This window comes from Ascaphus truei, chromosome 17 (assembly GCF_040206685.1).
Source record: "Ascaphus truei isolate aAscTru1 chromosome 17, aAscTru1.hap1, whole genome shotgun sequence".
NCBI classification, from domain to species: domain Eukaryota; kingdom Metazoa; phylum Chordata; class Amphibia; order Anura; family Ascaphidae; genus Ascaphus; species Ascaphus truei.
Window position 1 is genome coordinate 36,949,552 of NC_134499.1, and position 17,061 is coordinate 36,966,612.

Sequence of the window (17,061 nt, forward strand, 5' to 3'; positions counted from 1 at the left end):
ATTTATTTTTGCTTACTAATTTGCCTAATTTTTACCATTATTTTTTCCACCATAATCATAATGAATCTTTTTTCATTACACAACATTGCTAAAGTTACGATTGTAGCTGGAATAGCTCTAATAGACAATCTGTTTCTCTCTTTTCTCCCCCGTTTGTTTAGCCGTGGCCTGAAGACGCTCTGGAACGGGTTGCTATTCAGTTCTTGGAAACGCAGAAACTGTCAGAAAATGAACAGAAAGAAGTTGTGCCGATCTGTAAATACTTCCACACGTCAGCCATATCGCTGTCCGACAAGTTAGTAATCCCTTTAAAATATGGTGTGCTAGACCAGGGGTGGCCAACTCCAGTCCTCAAGGGCCACCAACAGGTCAGGTTTTCAGGATATCCCTGCTTCAGCACAGTTAACTGACTGAGTCACTGATTGAGCCACCTGTGCTGAAGCAGGCATATCTGTAATCCCTGAGCTGTTGGTGGCCCTTGGGGACTAGAGTTGGCACCCCTATGCTAGAGAAAAATATTAATAACCGAGAGGTTACGTACCAAACCTAATGATTTGATATGCCCTATCAGCAGCAGGTTAGAGGCAGCCCATCTTTGTAAGGCTAAGAAACATATTCAATACATGCAAAATCTGTTTAACTAGGTTCAATATGCAACATTTAAGTAACAGTGTTGAAAATATGTCTATTGATCTTCATTCATTCATTCATGACCTCCCTGTCATCAAGGAAACAAGCATGTAATGTGGAAGGACTTAGGCTGCGTCCAGGGTGAGAGCACGCTCGCTCGCGAGCTGCGCGATCAAAACAATGAAACTGAATTGAAGCGTCCATACAGCGCGCACGCGAGCTTGGGTAGACGCGATGCGTGCAAAGACAAAAAATGTTGTCTTTGTCGTGCGATGCCCTGGTCACGTGCGCAGTTCAGCCAATGAGGGTGAACCGCTTACGTGATATCACGGGCACGCCCCCCGACACGCCCCCTATCATGCAGCCCAGTAGGCCAGAATCGCCAGAGCAACATGAGTGCCTGACGTCACGGCGCTCGAGAGCGCGCGCACGCGCAATCACCCTGGACGCGGCCTTAGAATCTAGCTGTTGCTTTGTGAAGCAAATTTTAACCCACAATATTCAAAATGCAAACGTAAGTTAAAGGCGCAATCCCAGATAGTCGGCCAGTGTATTTTCTGAGGGGCTTCTGAATGAGGAAGTGTTTTCTTTCCCCTTATCCCATCCTGTCCTTGTCAGAGAGCCAGTAAAGATAAGGAGAGAGAGGACTCTGACAAGGACTTTCTGCTCACACAGTGACATCACACAGTGACATCACACAAAAGGGAGCAGCCAGAGGAAATCAAACCCCTCCCTAGTCTCACTTTACAAAATAAATGAAAAACACTTCTAGGTGTCAAATTTCAGTAAAAATAATATAAATTACCCAAATGAGACAAATTAAAGAGGCAATCCAAGGCAGTGGATTTTTTTTGCAAATGATTATTTGTATATATATATATATATATATATATATATATATATATATATATATATATAATATAGTTGAAGCTGGTGGTCTCCAGGGCTGAACCCCCGTTAATTACAGATCCAGGGCCCCCCTGCTTCCGGAGATACTTACCTGAGAATTAGGTGCGTGTAGCAATATGTCCGCTGTTCAGATATTTCCCGGTCTGTGGGCCAATAGAAAGCCGTGACATCATCGCTGCGGCTTCCTATTGGCCCATGTGACACGGCTGAGCCAGAGCAGCTACCGTCACCTACTTTGGAGGTAAGTATCTCTGGAAGTAGGGAGTCCCCGGAGCTGAAATGAACAGGAGTCATCTCCGGAGACCCCCTGCTTCAATTCTATATTTAAAAAATAAACTTTAAAAACAAATTTGCCACCTTGGATTCCTTCTTTGAACTTGTCACTGGAAATAGTTATCTTTGGTTCCAGGAGGGGATTGCCGCTTTAACAATGTAAATGTTCGGTCCTACTTACTACAAGATACAGAACAGCAATCACTGTCTGTTCCAGGTTTAACACTTATTCCATATTTTTTGTTTTGTTACTTTATGTAGCATAAATGGGAAGTGTTTCAAGTTTAAATTTTTTGCTAAGAAGCCTAATTTGGAAATAAAACTACAAATACAATTTAATAAACAATACATATTGTTTTGTTTGTAAGCGCCAGTCCGTATTTGCGTAACGTTGCTAAATTAACAGCCAATATTGTCAGGGCATTGCTTAGAATGTAAGTAGCGTTTGATGCCGCTTGTGACAGTACCATTATTGGTTAGCCTGATTACCTGCTCACGTGGCTAGTAAAGCCTGTACGATTTGTGTTTCCATTTCCAGGTTCTTAGGAGACTTGGGGAGACATAACTATGTCACCCCCACTTCTTATCTTGAACTTATTGCAGCCTTCAGACAGCTCTTATCTCAGAAGCGGGATACAGTGATGAAAGCAAAAAAGAGATACACTAATGGTTTGGATAAGCTGGCTTTTGCTGAATCTCAGGTCAGTACAGTCAGATCAAAAGTCAATTATTGATCCTACTGCCGCTGAAAAGCATTTGTCACATTGCAAGCCCCACCATAAAGGGATACTAATGTTATGTTATTGCTTTAACTCTTGTATTGTCCAGTGTTTTACAGTTAAAATCTAAAACCGGAATCCCTGCTTATAATATCATTGTTAATGGTGTAATTCTATTTGTGTCTCTATAGGTGTGATATTATATGCAGCTATCATGCATTTTCTTCCCTTTCATTCACGCCTGTGTCTTGTTTAACGCCGCACTCATGGCTTTGGTTATTGATTCGTTGTAGAAATCTTTATTTAGGTCGGGGAAATGAAGAAAGAGCTCGTGGAACTGCAGCCTAAACTGGAGGAAGCTAAAGTAGAAAATGCCATTATGATGAAGGTATTTCACTGTCTAATAACTACAAATCAAATGATTATTGGTTAGGGCCAGTTTCCAGGCCTTTTCTTATTGTGTAGAAAAAAACTGATTAATCATTAGATTACAAGTACATGGACAATTTCCTTTTTGAGTGCTGATGTTATGTCAGAAACACACAGAATGTGACGGCAGATAAGAAGCACGTGGATCTCTGTATCTGCTCATCTTCCTATTTGCTGGAAAGCCTCGCACACTACTTGATCCTTGGGGCTTTCGGTCCAGTTTCGGATAACCTCATGCCTATCCCAAGCATCTTTGACATCCCTTACTGTTAGGCCGCGTCCATACTGCACGCGGTGTGAACAAAATGCCGCACCTCAATGAGGCCGGCCATCGAGCGTGCGAGAAAGCACGTCCACGCTGCAGATTTTTCAGGGGACAATTTTTTTTTGTCGCGTGACAGTCGGGTCACATGAGGAGTTGAGCCAACGGGGGCGAACCAGCCTCGTGACGTTGCGCCTCCCCGTCGCTTTGGATCTCAGCCACAGATTGCTCGGCCGCGATACGCTCCGTCGCGCACCCACTATATCCGAGGCCTTAGCCACTACCACCGCTGTGGCGAGGCTATTCCAACACTCTTTCAGTGAAGAAGAGAGAGAGAGAGAGAGAGAGAGAGAGAGAGAGAGAGAGAGAGAGAGAGAGAGAGAGAGGAAGTAAGAGAGAGGGTAGTGTGTGTGTGTGAGAGAGAGAGAGAGAGAGAGAGAGAGAGAGAGAGAGAGAGAACGAGAGAACGAACAAAAACCCTCCACAGGAAAGCAAATATGCAAATACAACTGTATGCTCATCTGCATGTCTTAGGCAGGTCTGCAACCCCACCTTTCACCATTATCACCCAGCATACAGCACTTCCACTGCAGCAAGGGATTCTGGGAAATGACATGCAACTTTTGCTTCAAAAACCATTTTTAACATGATTCCCTATAGGCTTAAGCTTGCTGCATGGTCACAGCTTTTCCCAGAATCCCTTGCTGCAGTGGCAGTGCTGTGTGCTGGGTGATAATGGTGAAAGGTGGGGTTGCAGACCTGCCTAAGATATGCAGATGAGCATACAGTTGTATTTGCATATATATATATATATATATAAAAGGGTGTATTGAAATCCACCACTGATGTTTTCTAAAACCCTTCACCAAATGATGGGTATGAATTCCTACACATGATCGGATTCCCATCTGGGTATATTTCTCAGTGTTGTGTGCACCTTTTTGATATTTCGTCTTTTTATCTCCAGATTATAGAAAAGGAATCTGCCCAAGTGGAAGCAAAGAGTAAAATAGTTCGAGTAGATGAAGAAATAGCAACCCAAAAAGCTGCGGAAGCCCAAGAATTAAAAAATGAGTGTGAAAGTGACCTAGCAGAGGCCATTCCTGCTTTGGAAGCAGCTCTCTCTGCCTTAAACACCTTAAAGGCAAGCTTAACATTCTGTATAATACATTGGCTTAGCAAGCATACTGTATAACCTTTGCGCTGATGGAGAGGGTTGAAACACCATTGGACCTCTATGAGTAGTCGTAATTTCCATTAGCAAGTGATTTGCATAAAACGTAATGTATAGGGTGACATTAGCTTGTACAATGTTTTTGTATTAACTATATAATTTCATGCATATATGGACACTGACAACCAAACGTACTTGTGTATCACAACGTTTGGGGGGTATCAGCCCCTTCGTCAGGTAACCTGCACAATGATTTCAATAAAGACCTGTGCTTATTGCGCCATGATTCCTGTGTGCTGTTGCTATCCGTGAGTACGTTTGGTTCCACATGTATGGGAGTGTTGGCATTTTCAAATGACCTGACAATTACACACAAGCCTTTAGGGATGCCCGGGGAACCACTGTTGAAAAACAAAATTTCAGAAACAGTGTAACCACCTACAGTACTTCTCAGAAATAATAACATTTTAAACTTTTACATTTGAACATGTTAACTAATAAATACATATTTTGTGTTAGCCTTCGGATGTCACAATCGTGAAATCCATGAAGAACCCTCCATCCGGTGTCAAACTTGTTATGTCGGGTGTATGCGTCATGAAGGACATCAAACCAGAGAAGATAAATGATCCTGCAGGAACTGGACAGAGGGTAAGCTGTCCTTTTAGAAGGCTTCTCGTAGTCTTTAATAATATTTATTGTGTTATATTTTAAATCGGAGAATCATGATATATTAAGATTGATAAGTAAACTTACAAAAAAAATACATCAACTACATGACAGCTACATTCTTTGGGGATGTGTACGGTGCTTTATAGCTTTGCACCAAACCCAGGCCTTTCTCACAATAAATTCAGAATCAGAGATTCAGCCAGGTGATCATTTTTATTGCAGATATTAGATTACTGGGGACCAAGTAAGAAGCTGCTTGGTGACATGAATTTCCTGAAAGATCTTAAGGAATATGATAAGGATAACATTCCGGTAAGTTAATGCCTATAAATATTCAAAAAGAGGATGTAGAACAGTTAATTATGAGCATTTATGAACAGGTTTGTTTGGTTTGTCACCTGTTAAAATGGAGAGTTGATATGAATAATTTGTATTTGTGATACGAGCTTACAGCAGAAATCTGCCTTCACAGAAAGCTGTATAAATAGTGTGTGGTTTTGTTATTTTAAAATGTTTGGGGTAAAATAAATATAATGATGGTAACCATTATATGGCAGGTGGCTTCCTACCTGCACCAAACCATACCCATATATTTATTCAACCACAATATTCATAGTTCTGAAACTTGGTTTAATAAAACACGCGTTATATCTTCTTGACACAGGTGCCTGTAATGCAGAAAATCCGCAGTGAATACATCACTAACCCCGATTTTGATCCAGCCAAAGTGGCCAAAGCCTCTTCAGCAGCCGAGGGATTGTGTAAATGGATTCTGGCCATGGAAGTCTACGACAGAGTTGCGAAGGTACACACTGTGTTCTGTCGGACATACGTTGCATAAGTAGTATAGCTCAATAGAGAATCCTCCGTTCACTAAGACTTGTTTTCATATCCACAAATAGAAGCTTTGTAGGGAGTAGGTGAGGAATGGCCAACTCCAGTCCTCAAGGGCCACCAACAGGCCAGGTATTAGGGATATCCCTGCTTCAGCACAGGTGGCTCAATCAGTGGCTCAGTCTTCGATTGATTGAGCCACCTGTGCTGAAAATTGGATATTATCCTTAAAGCCTGACCTGTTGGTGGCTTATAAGGACTGGAGTTGGCCACTATTGGAGTAGGTTATGCACACCAAAAATTAGAACCAACCGAAATGAACAAGGTTACCAGGGGCTCCAAGGAGAAGACAAACATCCACCAGTCAATATCCGCACAAAGAGGAAAGTCCCGGGGCATTGCTAAGTACTTGAATTATTGTTGAGATTGATTTGCTACACAGTGTCAGACCAAAGTTGGGCCAAAACGTCGGTCTGACACAACATAGCAAATACATCTCATAGGTATTTCCAGCACGTTGGACTGCCCAGAGACTTTCCTCTTTGTTCATATCCATGGATGTTAGGTTCATGCAAACATATGTTCATAGAACATGTGCAACTGGAATATATTCATATACAAAGCATACTATTTATCAAACAGAGCTTTAAAACGGCCTCCTTTACTGCTACTTTGTAATGTAAAGTAAATGAAAATAAGGCCAAAACGCCAACTGAGGCTACGGGTTCTTGTTTCATACAATGGTGTTTGAAAGCTTATGACGCTCTTCAATTGTATAGTCCCACAATATGTTTGAGAATTTCCCAACAGTGAAGGGCCACAAGTTTCTAGCTGACATCGTAGTGAACTTGATATATTCAGTAGAAAAATAATCAGCTCAATAATCATAAAAAGTAATATAGGCCAATTGTGTGCATAGATTTCTCTTCATATGCCTGCTCTGTTTAACCCAACATTTGTTGGTTTGCTCCTACGTATACTCTTCAATTGTGATCATTACAACAACTTGTCTATGAGATACATCCCTGTTTGGGTCTCATTGGATGATTTATAAGTATAGTCGCTTTTACATATTTACATAAATCTAAATGAGAATTTTCCTAAACATGATGTGTACGAAATGGAAAAGTCTGAAATTGATTCACTTCGTTAAATCAATTAGGTGGTTGCTCCCAAGAAGGCGCGTCTGGCAGAGGCACAGCAGTCTTTGGCTGGAACAATGGCGCTTCTCAATCAGAAGAGGGCCGAGCTGAAGGAGGTTGAGGATCATCTGGCTGCACTGGAAGAAACGTTTCGGGAGAAGACCGAAGAGAAAGTTCAACTCGAGTTTCAAGTGGACTTGTGTGCTAAGAAACTAGAACGGGCAGAAAAGCTGATAGGAGGGTTGGGAGGAGAAAAATCCAGGTTAGACCAAAAAGTCATGTTTGTGCTAGTTAGTGCTAGTTAGTGTTAGTTAGTGCTAGTTAGTGCTAGTTAGTCAGATCTTCAACACTTTAAGAACTACATACAGTGCTTTTTTTGTAAAAAAATAAAAATAGATGCTGGTACCCATGGAAGCAAGGGGCCTCTTACCTTCTCCTGCTCCTCATCTCCTCCAGCTGCGTCGCGTTGTCGTGGCAACGCAGCGCCAGGTGACGTTGAGGCGTTACGTTGTCATGGCGCCGTGTCGTGACAAGAAGATGATGCCTGAGATGAGGAGCAGGAGAAGTTAAGAGAAAAAGCACGTACCGTCACAAAGAAAGCCCTGACTACATATATATATATATATACACACACACACACACACACACACACACACACACGTACCGTCACAAAGAAAGCACACACGTACGTACGTACGTACGTACGTACGTACGTACGTACGTACGTACGTACGTACGTATGTACGTACGTACCGTCACAAAGAAAGCCCTGACTATATATATATATATATATACACACACACACACACGTACGTACCGTCACAAAGAAAGCCCTGACTACATATATATATATATATATATATATATATATATATATATATATATATACACGCACATGCACACGCACACACACATACACACACACACACACACTAGTAGCATTATTAATATCTGATTATTTTTAATATGAAGAAGCATTTTTTCCCAGTAAATGTAATTTATTCGGTAACAGTATATTCATGACGTGCTGTAACCTTAAATATTGCCTTTCTTTCTCTTACTCATTTTACAAGTCGGTACACTGTACTTTTCCTAGTAATGATCTCCCCCCACCCTGTCCATTGGTTGTCTAACATGGTCTATGTGATCACTACCAGATGGTCCAACGCTGCAGATTCTCTTCAGAACACGTATGATAATTTGACTGGCGACGTTCTGGTCTCCGCGGGAGTGATCGCTTATCTGGGCGCCTTCACGGCCGGCTTCCGACAGGAGTGCACGAGAAACTGGAGCAAGCTGTGCATGGTCTGTATTTCTTTTTCTCTCAGCAGTTTTTTTTCATTGATAAACCTATTAGAAATGAAAGCTTTAGATTGGCGCATTTCATCAGATTGGGCCTGATTCCGCGTCTCATTTCACTACATACTTTTGCAGGATTGCAGTTGGGAAGATAAGACGGTTACAGCTCTGTTTTCTGGCCCTAAAATGTCCCTTTTCATTGAAAACTACAGATTTTCATCAATGAGGCATCATTTAAGTCTACGAAACCAGTTATCTTAAACATCTGTGACATTCTATATATTCCTTGGTTATTTCCTGTTCTCATGCTATGAGAATATTAAAGCAGAAATCAAGCCCATTTTATATCTTTTTGTGTGTGTTTTTACAGCATTGGAACCGGGGGTTTTCCGAAGCTGAAGCTCGCTATTTTTTCCGGTTTAGTTACCAGTTTTCCCTCCTGGATTCTCAAGGATGGCGCCCACAGTCGTCCAATACAAATCCATAACGTCACCCTCCAATCACGTTGCGGCTTTCTGTTGGACCTGCTGCATTTGGCGGCCGTTTTGGTTTCCCATGTCTGAGCTGAAATACCGGTAATTAAGCGGGGAACTGGGGGGTCTCAGGAGCTAAAGATAGCACAATTCCGCGATGGAGGAACCCCAGTTGGAATTCTGTAAAAACAATCAATAGTGAGAAGAAGACAAATGAACCAGTCGGGAGCAGCTGCTGCATTGAAGTGAAGTGTAGATTAGATTAGGTTTTATCGGAATGACTTGAATTTGTGATTTTTTTTTTATCGTTTGTTCAGAGCAAAATGATTCCTTGTTCTGACGACTTTTCTTTGAGTAAGACCCTTGGGGATCCGATTAAGATCAGAGCCTGGAATATTGCGGGATTACCCACTGACAGCTTCTCCATTGATAACGCTGTCATTGTGAGCAACTCCAGACGTTGGTATGTTATACAGACTCACATGTTCACACGCAGGCATACATACATGTTGTCCCTCTTGTAGTGCAGTGGTTTTCAACCGGGGTTCCGCGAGCACCCCCCAGGGGTTCCGAGACCGCCATGGGGTAAGAGCTGGTACAACGCTCCCATGCCGTCCCAGGCCTGGCGCCGCGGCGGCACCCCCACATAGCAGTGACCCGGCGGCTCGCGAGCTCAGCAGCCGCCGCTCGGTCACTGCTATACTTCCTCTCCTTGCCTGTTCCTGTCGGCACCGCTCACAAGAGGGAGAGAGGATTTTGAAAGGACGGGCGCTCGCTCTCGCAGAGGGGAGGGGCTGGGTGTGTGTGTGTGTAAGTAAGTGGGAGAGTGTGTAAGTGGGAAAGTGTGTGTGTAAGTAGGAGAGTATGTGTGTGTAAATGGGAGTGTATGTATATATAAGTGGGAGAGTGTGTATGTGGGAGTGTGTAGGTGTATGTGTAAGTGGGAGAGTGTGTGTGTGCACGCACACACGGGGGAGAGTATGTGGGGGAGAGGGAGCATAAGGGGGAGTGTGAGGGGGGCGATGGAATGGGGGAGAGAGATGAGGGGACTAAATTATATTTTTAATAAACATCACAATTACAGGCCCAGAAGGGTGCTAAGCCATAGCGTGCCTCAGCGCCTATAAATTGGAGTGGAGGCGTGCTAATGCTTAGCACCCTTTTGTAGACCTGGGCCACAGTTGTATTTAGAGAAATAACACATTCCCCTTTCATAATTTAGGCCTTTAATGATTGACCCCCAGGGTCAAGCGAACAAATGGATAAAGAACTCGGAGAAAGAAAATCAGCTGAGTGTGATTAAGCTTACAGATGCTGACTACATGCGAACGCTGGAAAACTGTATTCAGTTTGGAACTCCTCTTCTGCTTGAAAATGTAGGGGAAGAGTTAGATCCTTCACTGGAGCCCTTACTGCTAAAACAGACATTTAAACAAGGTACATGATTCCTGCGCTAGAGATGCGTAGCCCTTTAATATTTCTTCATCCTTTGAAATATCATTTTCATCATTTACATTGTAACTTCTATTTAATGCTGCTTCCTGGGAGCAGACGAAGGTAACATACTTATTTAAATATTCTTGTTTTAATTAAGTTCTTGTTTACTTGTATACATGCTACGAGTAATTAGGTTTAAGGCCTCGTTTATAGCTGCGGCGTCAGTGGGAGCGCGACCACATGATGTCACTCGCGCGTTTCGCGCGCACGAAACCTGCACTGCAGGCTGGATGCATCGGGAGGCAATAGGGGGGCGTGGCCGTGATGTCACGTGAGCGGTTCGCCCTCATGAACCGCTGACGTGACAGGGCCGCGACGGCTCGCGCAGCAAGAACTATTTCAAATGTCTGTTCAAAATTTGAGCTCTTGGACGCGGCGGTTGCGCGCACAACATTAATTTGTTTTTGTCGCCACTATGATCGCGGCCTAAAGCAGCAGTGTAGTCTATGTAAGTAAATGTTACAAATGAATCCATGTTGGGTTAAATGAATACTGCCTGTGATTTACAGCACCAGTGATACTTTTGTTTTTGAATTACGGTTAATTCATTGGGCCCTGGGCAATGTAAATTATGTAGTATGTTGATTAAAAATACTGCTACTTTAAAGTGGCCTAAATTATAGGAAAACACGTTACATTGAACAACTTTGTATTAGTTATACTTTAAGTAATGTTATTCTTTATGTGAACAATTAACTGCATGCCAGTCATTGATTGATAAATAAAAATACTGCACTGCTCACTACTTATTGAAGTTAATACCTGTTTTTGTACGTTTTATCCCATAAAATTCCCATATTGTAATTGTTTGCTCTGTCATTTGTAGGGGGGGTGGAGTCCATCAGGCTTGGAGAGTCAATTATTGAATATTCCAGGGATTTCAGATTCTACATAACAACAAAGCTCAGAAACCCACATTATCTGCCTGAACTAGCAACAAAGGTTTCCCTGCTCAACTTCATGATTACTCCTGAGGGGCTGGAAGACCAGCTGCTGGGGATCGCTGTGGCAAAGGAGAGGTCAGTGGTGTTCAGCGGCAATCCAAGCGGGTGATGTTTTTTGCTATTTTTTTAGGGTTAACATAGGGCTGACTCTGGAGTTGAACCCCATTAATTTCAGCTCCGGGAACCCTCTGATCTCAGAGATACTTATCTCCGTAGGGTGTGCCGGTAGCTGCTGTGCTGGGCTACCAGGGTTCACGTAATGGCGGAGTTTCAAAGCTCCCGCGCCCTGCGGGCCAATAGGGAGCCGTGACATCATCAGGCTCAGCTTCCTATTGGCTCACATGATGCGGTAGCTTTAAACTTTGCAGAGATACCAGCACCCCCTTCGGAGGTCTGTATCCCGGGAAGCCGGGGGTTCCGGGTGCTGAAATGAATGAGTTCTGCTCCAAAGACCCCCTGCTTCAACCCAATCATATGTTAAAAATATATATATCTATATATATATTTTAAACAATACGTACTGTATATTTTGTATTACGTTCCAATTGCACTGAGATGATGAGCACCCCCGTCACTCCCCCGCCACGCCCCCCCCCCCCGGTCTCTCTTCCTGCAGCTCACTGCAGACCGGGGAATCGGCTGCACGCGCCGCCAGTCTCGCGGGCGCGCGTGCAGCAGAGGTACTGGGGTTTCAGCCTTATTGTCTGCCGAGTGAACGTGTTTTTATTTGTTTTATTTATCCCCGATGATAATTTCAGTGTAATGTAGAAAAGACATGAAGGCTTGCACAGGGGCTTGTGTCCCCGAAACGTTACTATAGTTCTGACTACTACTAAACAGTAAACCTCAGCAATTGTGCATAGTTACTTGTGTTGGGAACATAGGGGCATTGATGTGTTACTTTGCACCAATGTGCATTGGGAGAGCCTCTGTATGCCTTTGTTCTGCTGATAATGTCCGTGTGTGTGACCTGGTCCTTGTATTGTGTACGTTTGTGAATAACTCTTCCAATGTTAATATTATCTGGAAAAGCATGTTACACGCGGGAAAGGAGATAATCAGCCTGGTACCCCCTGCCAGCCCGTGTTCTTAGCGGGTGCCAGGGCTAACAATTACTGCAGATAATGACTGAAGGACCACACAAATCTGAAAACCAATGCGCTCATCACGGCTTTATTCTGCATTATTTAGTGGTAGCGGGTACCAAACTGATTCAGATCATGATCTGATAGAACTACCTAACCTTAAAAAGAGGTCACCAGTATATGCATGTTTAGCTTTTTAAATGCAGGGCCAGTGGCGTAACTGCGCCTTGAGGGGCCCCCAGGCCACATCGCGATGGCATGGGGGAGGGCTGCTGTTACAGAGGCCCTGCTCTCTCCCCGGCAAACATTTTCATTGGTGTGGGGTAAATCGCGAGGCCTCTGTAACCGCTTGGGGGGGGTCATCAAGCGCCCGGAGGGAGGGTCCCGTCTCCCTTCGGGCCACCCGAGCTGGGGCTCCCCGTGCAGTAGCTACGCCACGGTGCAGGACGGAATGTCATGGAATGTAACGCAATACATTACTGTCCCCTCTCTGGTCACAAAGGGCCATTCGCTACTGTGCTACTTAAAGGGCCATGTACTACTGGGAACAAATCCTTCGTTTTGCCATCATCATTTTTAGACCGGAGCTAGAAGAGGAGAGGAACGCGCTGATCCTACAGTCTGCAGCCAATAAAAAACAACTCAAAGAGATAGAGGACAAGATCCTTGAAACGTTGCAGTCCTCGGAAGGAAACATCTTGGAGGATGAAAGCGCTATTCAGATATTAGACTCCGCCAAAATCATGTCTAATGAGATCTCAAAAAAGCAGCAGGTATGTGGGTAGCAGTCATTGGGCAGAGGCATTATGGGACATTTGTACTAAGTGGCGCTGAGCCAAAAGACACCACATGTTGTCGTAAGACACTTTGTTGCCTAGCAATATTTAGTAAATAGGGCCTTTTGTAAGTTGTATGGTTGCTTCTTTATTTCCTATGCTCTTGAACTTGAGTCATTGTGGTATCATTAAAATCATTAACCCCTTATAAAATGGTGCTCAACTCTAGTCCTAAGGACACCCCAACAGGTCAGGTTTTGAGGATATCCCTGCTTCAGCACAGGTGAAGTCACCTGTGCTGAAGCTGGGATATCCGTAACTTCTGGCCTGTTGTGGGGGGGGTCTTGTGGGAAGAGTTTGGCCAACCCTGTCATATAGGCTTCTGGGGGGTGGGGGGGATTCATAATGATGAGGTTGTTCTAGATCAGAAGTAGACAACTCCAGTTCTCACCCCTCCCCCCCCCCCCCCCCCCCACCACCAACAGGTGAGAGGTTTAAAGGATAGCCCTGCTTCAGCACAGGTGGTTCAATCAGAGGCTGTCAAAGACTGAGCCTCTGAGACACCTGTGCTGCAGCACGGCTATCCTGAAAACCTGACTTGTTGGGGGAGTGGGGGGGGGGGGGGGGGAGGAGGGGGGGCTTGAGGACTGGATTTGAGCACCCCTGTCTTATGATGATTAAGAGAACCCACGTGGGCCCCTGTGCAAGACTCACCGTGGCTTTTGTTTTGTGTAAATTTATTCTCTACTCCATATATGTGGGAATCTTCTCCAGTACTCGGACAGATTTAATCACCCCCCGGGAGGCCTTTTTCCCCACTGTTGGGGTGCTGGAAAAGACGCGAGCAGCTCGGAGGAGAAGTAATTGAGTCGGACACCAGTGAGCGTTGTCAATAACCTCTCCTGTTTATTAATGGTTACAGTCAGGTTTTATAGGCGAGCGAGCGAAAGTGTATACGTGCAACGCTTACTTCCCTTATTCTATGCTTATCTTCAAGTGGCAGATGGAAAGTTACAGTTGAGAAACTCATGGTTTTGCCCAGTCGGGGTCTGGGGCACAGGGGCACACATCGTAATTCTTGCTTGAAGTGCTGAGACCGTACATAAATTTCAGCTACGCCTCCTTTGTTAAAACTTCCTGTTTCTTCATACTGAAACTACTGTTCAGTCAACATTAAGTGGGTAAAAGGTCAGTTAACATCAGACTGAAAAGCTTAATGCCAGTGCTAATACAGAATGGTTATATAGCAGACAAAATGGAGTCCCCCACTGATTTACACATTATCATTTTGTGATTTCCTTGCACGATAAACTGTAATATCTTCACCATTGTTGTTCAGATTGCAGAGAAAACCGAAATAAAAATAGCAGAATCCCGGGAAGGATACAGACCCATCGCTAAACACTCCTCCGTACTGTTCTTCAGTATCGCCGACCTGGCTAACATCGACCCCATGTACCAGTACTCCCTCAGCTGGTTTGTCAACCTTTATATCAACTCGATTCAGGACAGGTGAGCACTGACCAATCAAACCTTTGATCCATCTATAAAGCCCTTTTTTCGGCGCCACTTTTAGATGTCCGATACGAGGCCGCTAATTTTTGGGTTATAACGGTGACATGTCTGTTTTTGCCCCGCCCCAGTCAGGAACACAGTGGGTTTTTTAACACTTTCACTGCCTCACAGCAATGCTTTAATCTGTAAAATGCATTAATGCAGGCGTGGCCAACTCCAGTCCTCAAGGGCCACCAACAGGTCAGGCTTTCATTACTGAGCCACCAGTTCTGAAGCAGGGATATACTAAAAACCTGTCCTGTTGGTAGCCCTTGAGGACAGGAGTTGACCGCTCCTGCATTGTATGCCACTAATGGGTTAAATTAACCCCATTGATGTTGACCCGTTTAGAAAAGGTAATACAGCTGCGATGCGTTGATGGCCCCTCCGGCACCCAGTGCGCTGAAGCTGCATGTTAATGCTTAGCTGGTAGACATGGTTTTAAAATGAGGTTTCTTTTCTCTTAGCAACAAATCCAAAATCCTGGAAAAGCGCCTCCGGTACCTGAACGATCACTTCACGTACAACTTGTACTGCAACGTCTGCCGCTCCATCTTTGAAAAGGACAAACTGCTCTTCTCTTTCCTACTGTGCTGCAACCTCCTCATGTAAGCTGCGGGTTCTGTAACGGGCTGACATACTGATCCGTTTCACATGGTCCTGGGAGGCTCAAAGCCTTTGACACACGACAACGCTTTATTGCTTAACAGTGAAAGGGTTAAACGTGATGGGAGGACTTAGTAGACGTACGCCGACCGTTCGCACATTTCACCTCTACGTTTCATCCTCGTGCTGTCATTTTAGGGCAAAGAAGGACATAGAACAGCAGGAGTTTCTGTTCTTGCTGACGGGGGGAGTTGGCCTTCAGAATAACCTTCCAAACCCAAACGCCTCGTGGCTGCCGGACAAAAGCTGGGATGAGCTGTGCCGGGCGACTGATTTACCTTCCTTTAGGGGCTTGAGGTAAACCCGAGTCGCTGCTTCCAGGAGACTTTTAAGGAAACACGGAGAGAATAAAGATAATTAAGAGTACACTGCGAGAGGATGTTAGCGCTTCTGTAGGGCGCGGCTGTATTTCTGCACAGCGTATTATTTAATGTCACGCCTAATTATCTGTCTTAATATAAATAGGCCAGAACAAATAAAGTGATGCTGCACACCTCAAAAATAGAAAAAACATACAATTACCGGTGCTCCAGTGTTTGCACGAAAGCCTGCAATCAGTCCAAGACAGATGAATGAAGGAACAAAGGGCACTGCGGATTTGAGCAAAATAAACTCATTTATTGAGCCAACACGACGTTTCGACCTAAGTGGTCTTTTTCAAGTGACAATGGCATAAATACATTCCACAATAGTAACATATAAATAGTGCCCCAAATCCCCACAATGCAGCCTGTCCAATTAGTGTAGATGAAGTTCATATGCTGAGACAGTCCCTTTAGCCAATCTCCAATCTGTGCTCCTTTACACCAGCTGTTGGTGCTCCACGTTAGATTCTGGTGTTCACATCCTCCTTGCTCCTGTGTAATCCGGCATCCATCTTGATGACGTCATCACTCCTCGTTTCTGGCGTTTGGAACGCATCCTGGTCCCATTCTGCCATTGCACGTCATCTCCGATCGTGCGTTTCAAGTCCGCGCGTGCGCGGTGTCAATCCGGTCGATCCTCTTCATCCCTAATATAAATAGGTACATGGGGGGCATTTACTAAAATGGACATTTATGACCGGGCAAAAACTTTGATTCCCATCTCAATCTGTGTTTCTTTTATACCGTGCATAATATCCATTTAATCAATATTCTTATATTCTTTAGGGGCCCACGTTAAAATGGATTTGACGCAAAAGGTGACGCACTGTGAGTGCTCATTTCCATGTCATTACCCAGAATCCCTGGCTGCAGTGGAAGCATTGCATGCTGGGAGATAACGGGGAAAGGCAGACCTGTCTGAGATATGTGAATGTGCTCACATGTAGGATTTTTATTTGCTGTACCTGCACCGGAGCAGATTTGTGCTTCCTGAGATCTCTGGGGTTTTTGTGACGATGAAAAACAGAAAAACGGCAAATTGGCCGTGCGGGTGATGTTATCTCCCGGCGACGTTATCTCCCGGCGATGTTATCTCCCGGTGACGCCGCATCTTTGTTGGGTGCCTGAGCTAGGCTGAACTCAGTGGCTGTTCTTGCCCATTGGAGAAAAAAAAGTTGTATCTCAGGAAGCAGGGGGTCCCGGAGGTCAGGGGACCGTGGGTCCTCTCTAAAGGGACCCCCAGTTCAGTGGACTGCTGCTTTATTCTCGTGGGCTAAGGGTGAAAACATAAGTATTCTCACAAATGTGTCTTTCACCATTTACTAATGATTCTATCATTAGTAGGAAGGAGTGACGCC

General features: G+C 44.3%; 1 protein-coding gene across 1 annotated transcript in view; it reads left to right on the forward strand.

The window, feature by feature from the left end:
- The window catches only part of DNAH12 (dynein axonemal heavy chain 12), an 86,620-nt gene that overhangs the window by 52,782 nt on the left and 16,777 nt on the right, over nt 1-17,061 (forward strand). Inside the window, 16 exon segments of the mRNA XM_075574834.1 lie at nt 162-295; nt 2,351-2,513; nt 2,839-2,919; nt 4,190-4,366; nt 4,916-5,047; nt 5,291-5,380; nt 5,733-5,873; nt 7,065-7,306; nt 8,202-8,349; nt 9,134-9,279; nt 10,039-10,253; nt 11,140-11,332; nt 12,923-13,115; nt 14,458-14,630; nt 15,140-15,280; nt 15,477-15,635. Coding sequence (XP_075430949.1) covers nt 162-295; nt 2,351-2,513; nt 2,839-2,919; nt 4,190-4,366; nt 4,916-5,047; nt 5,291-5,380; nt 5,733-5,873; nt 7,065-7,306; nt 8,202-8,349; nt 9,134-9,279; nt 10,039-10,253; nt 11,140-11,332; nt 12,923-13,115; nt 14,458-14,630; nt 15,140-15,280; nt 15,477-15,635 — 2,528 coding nt within the window.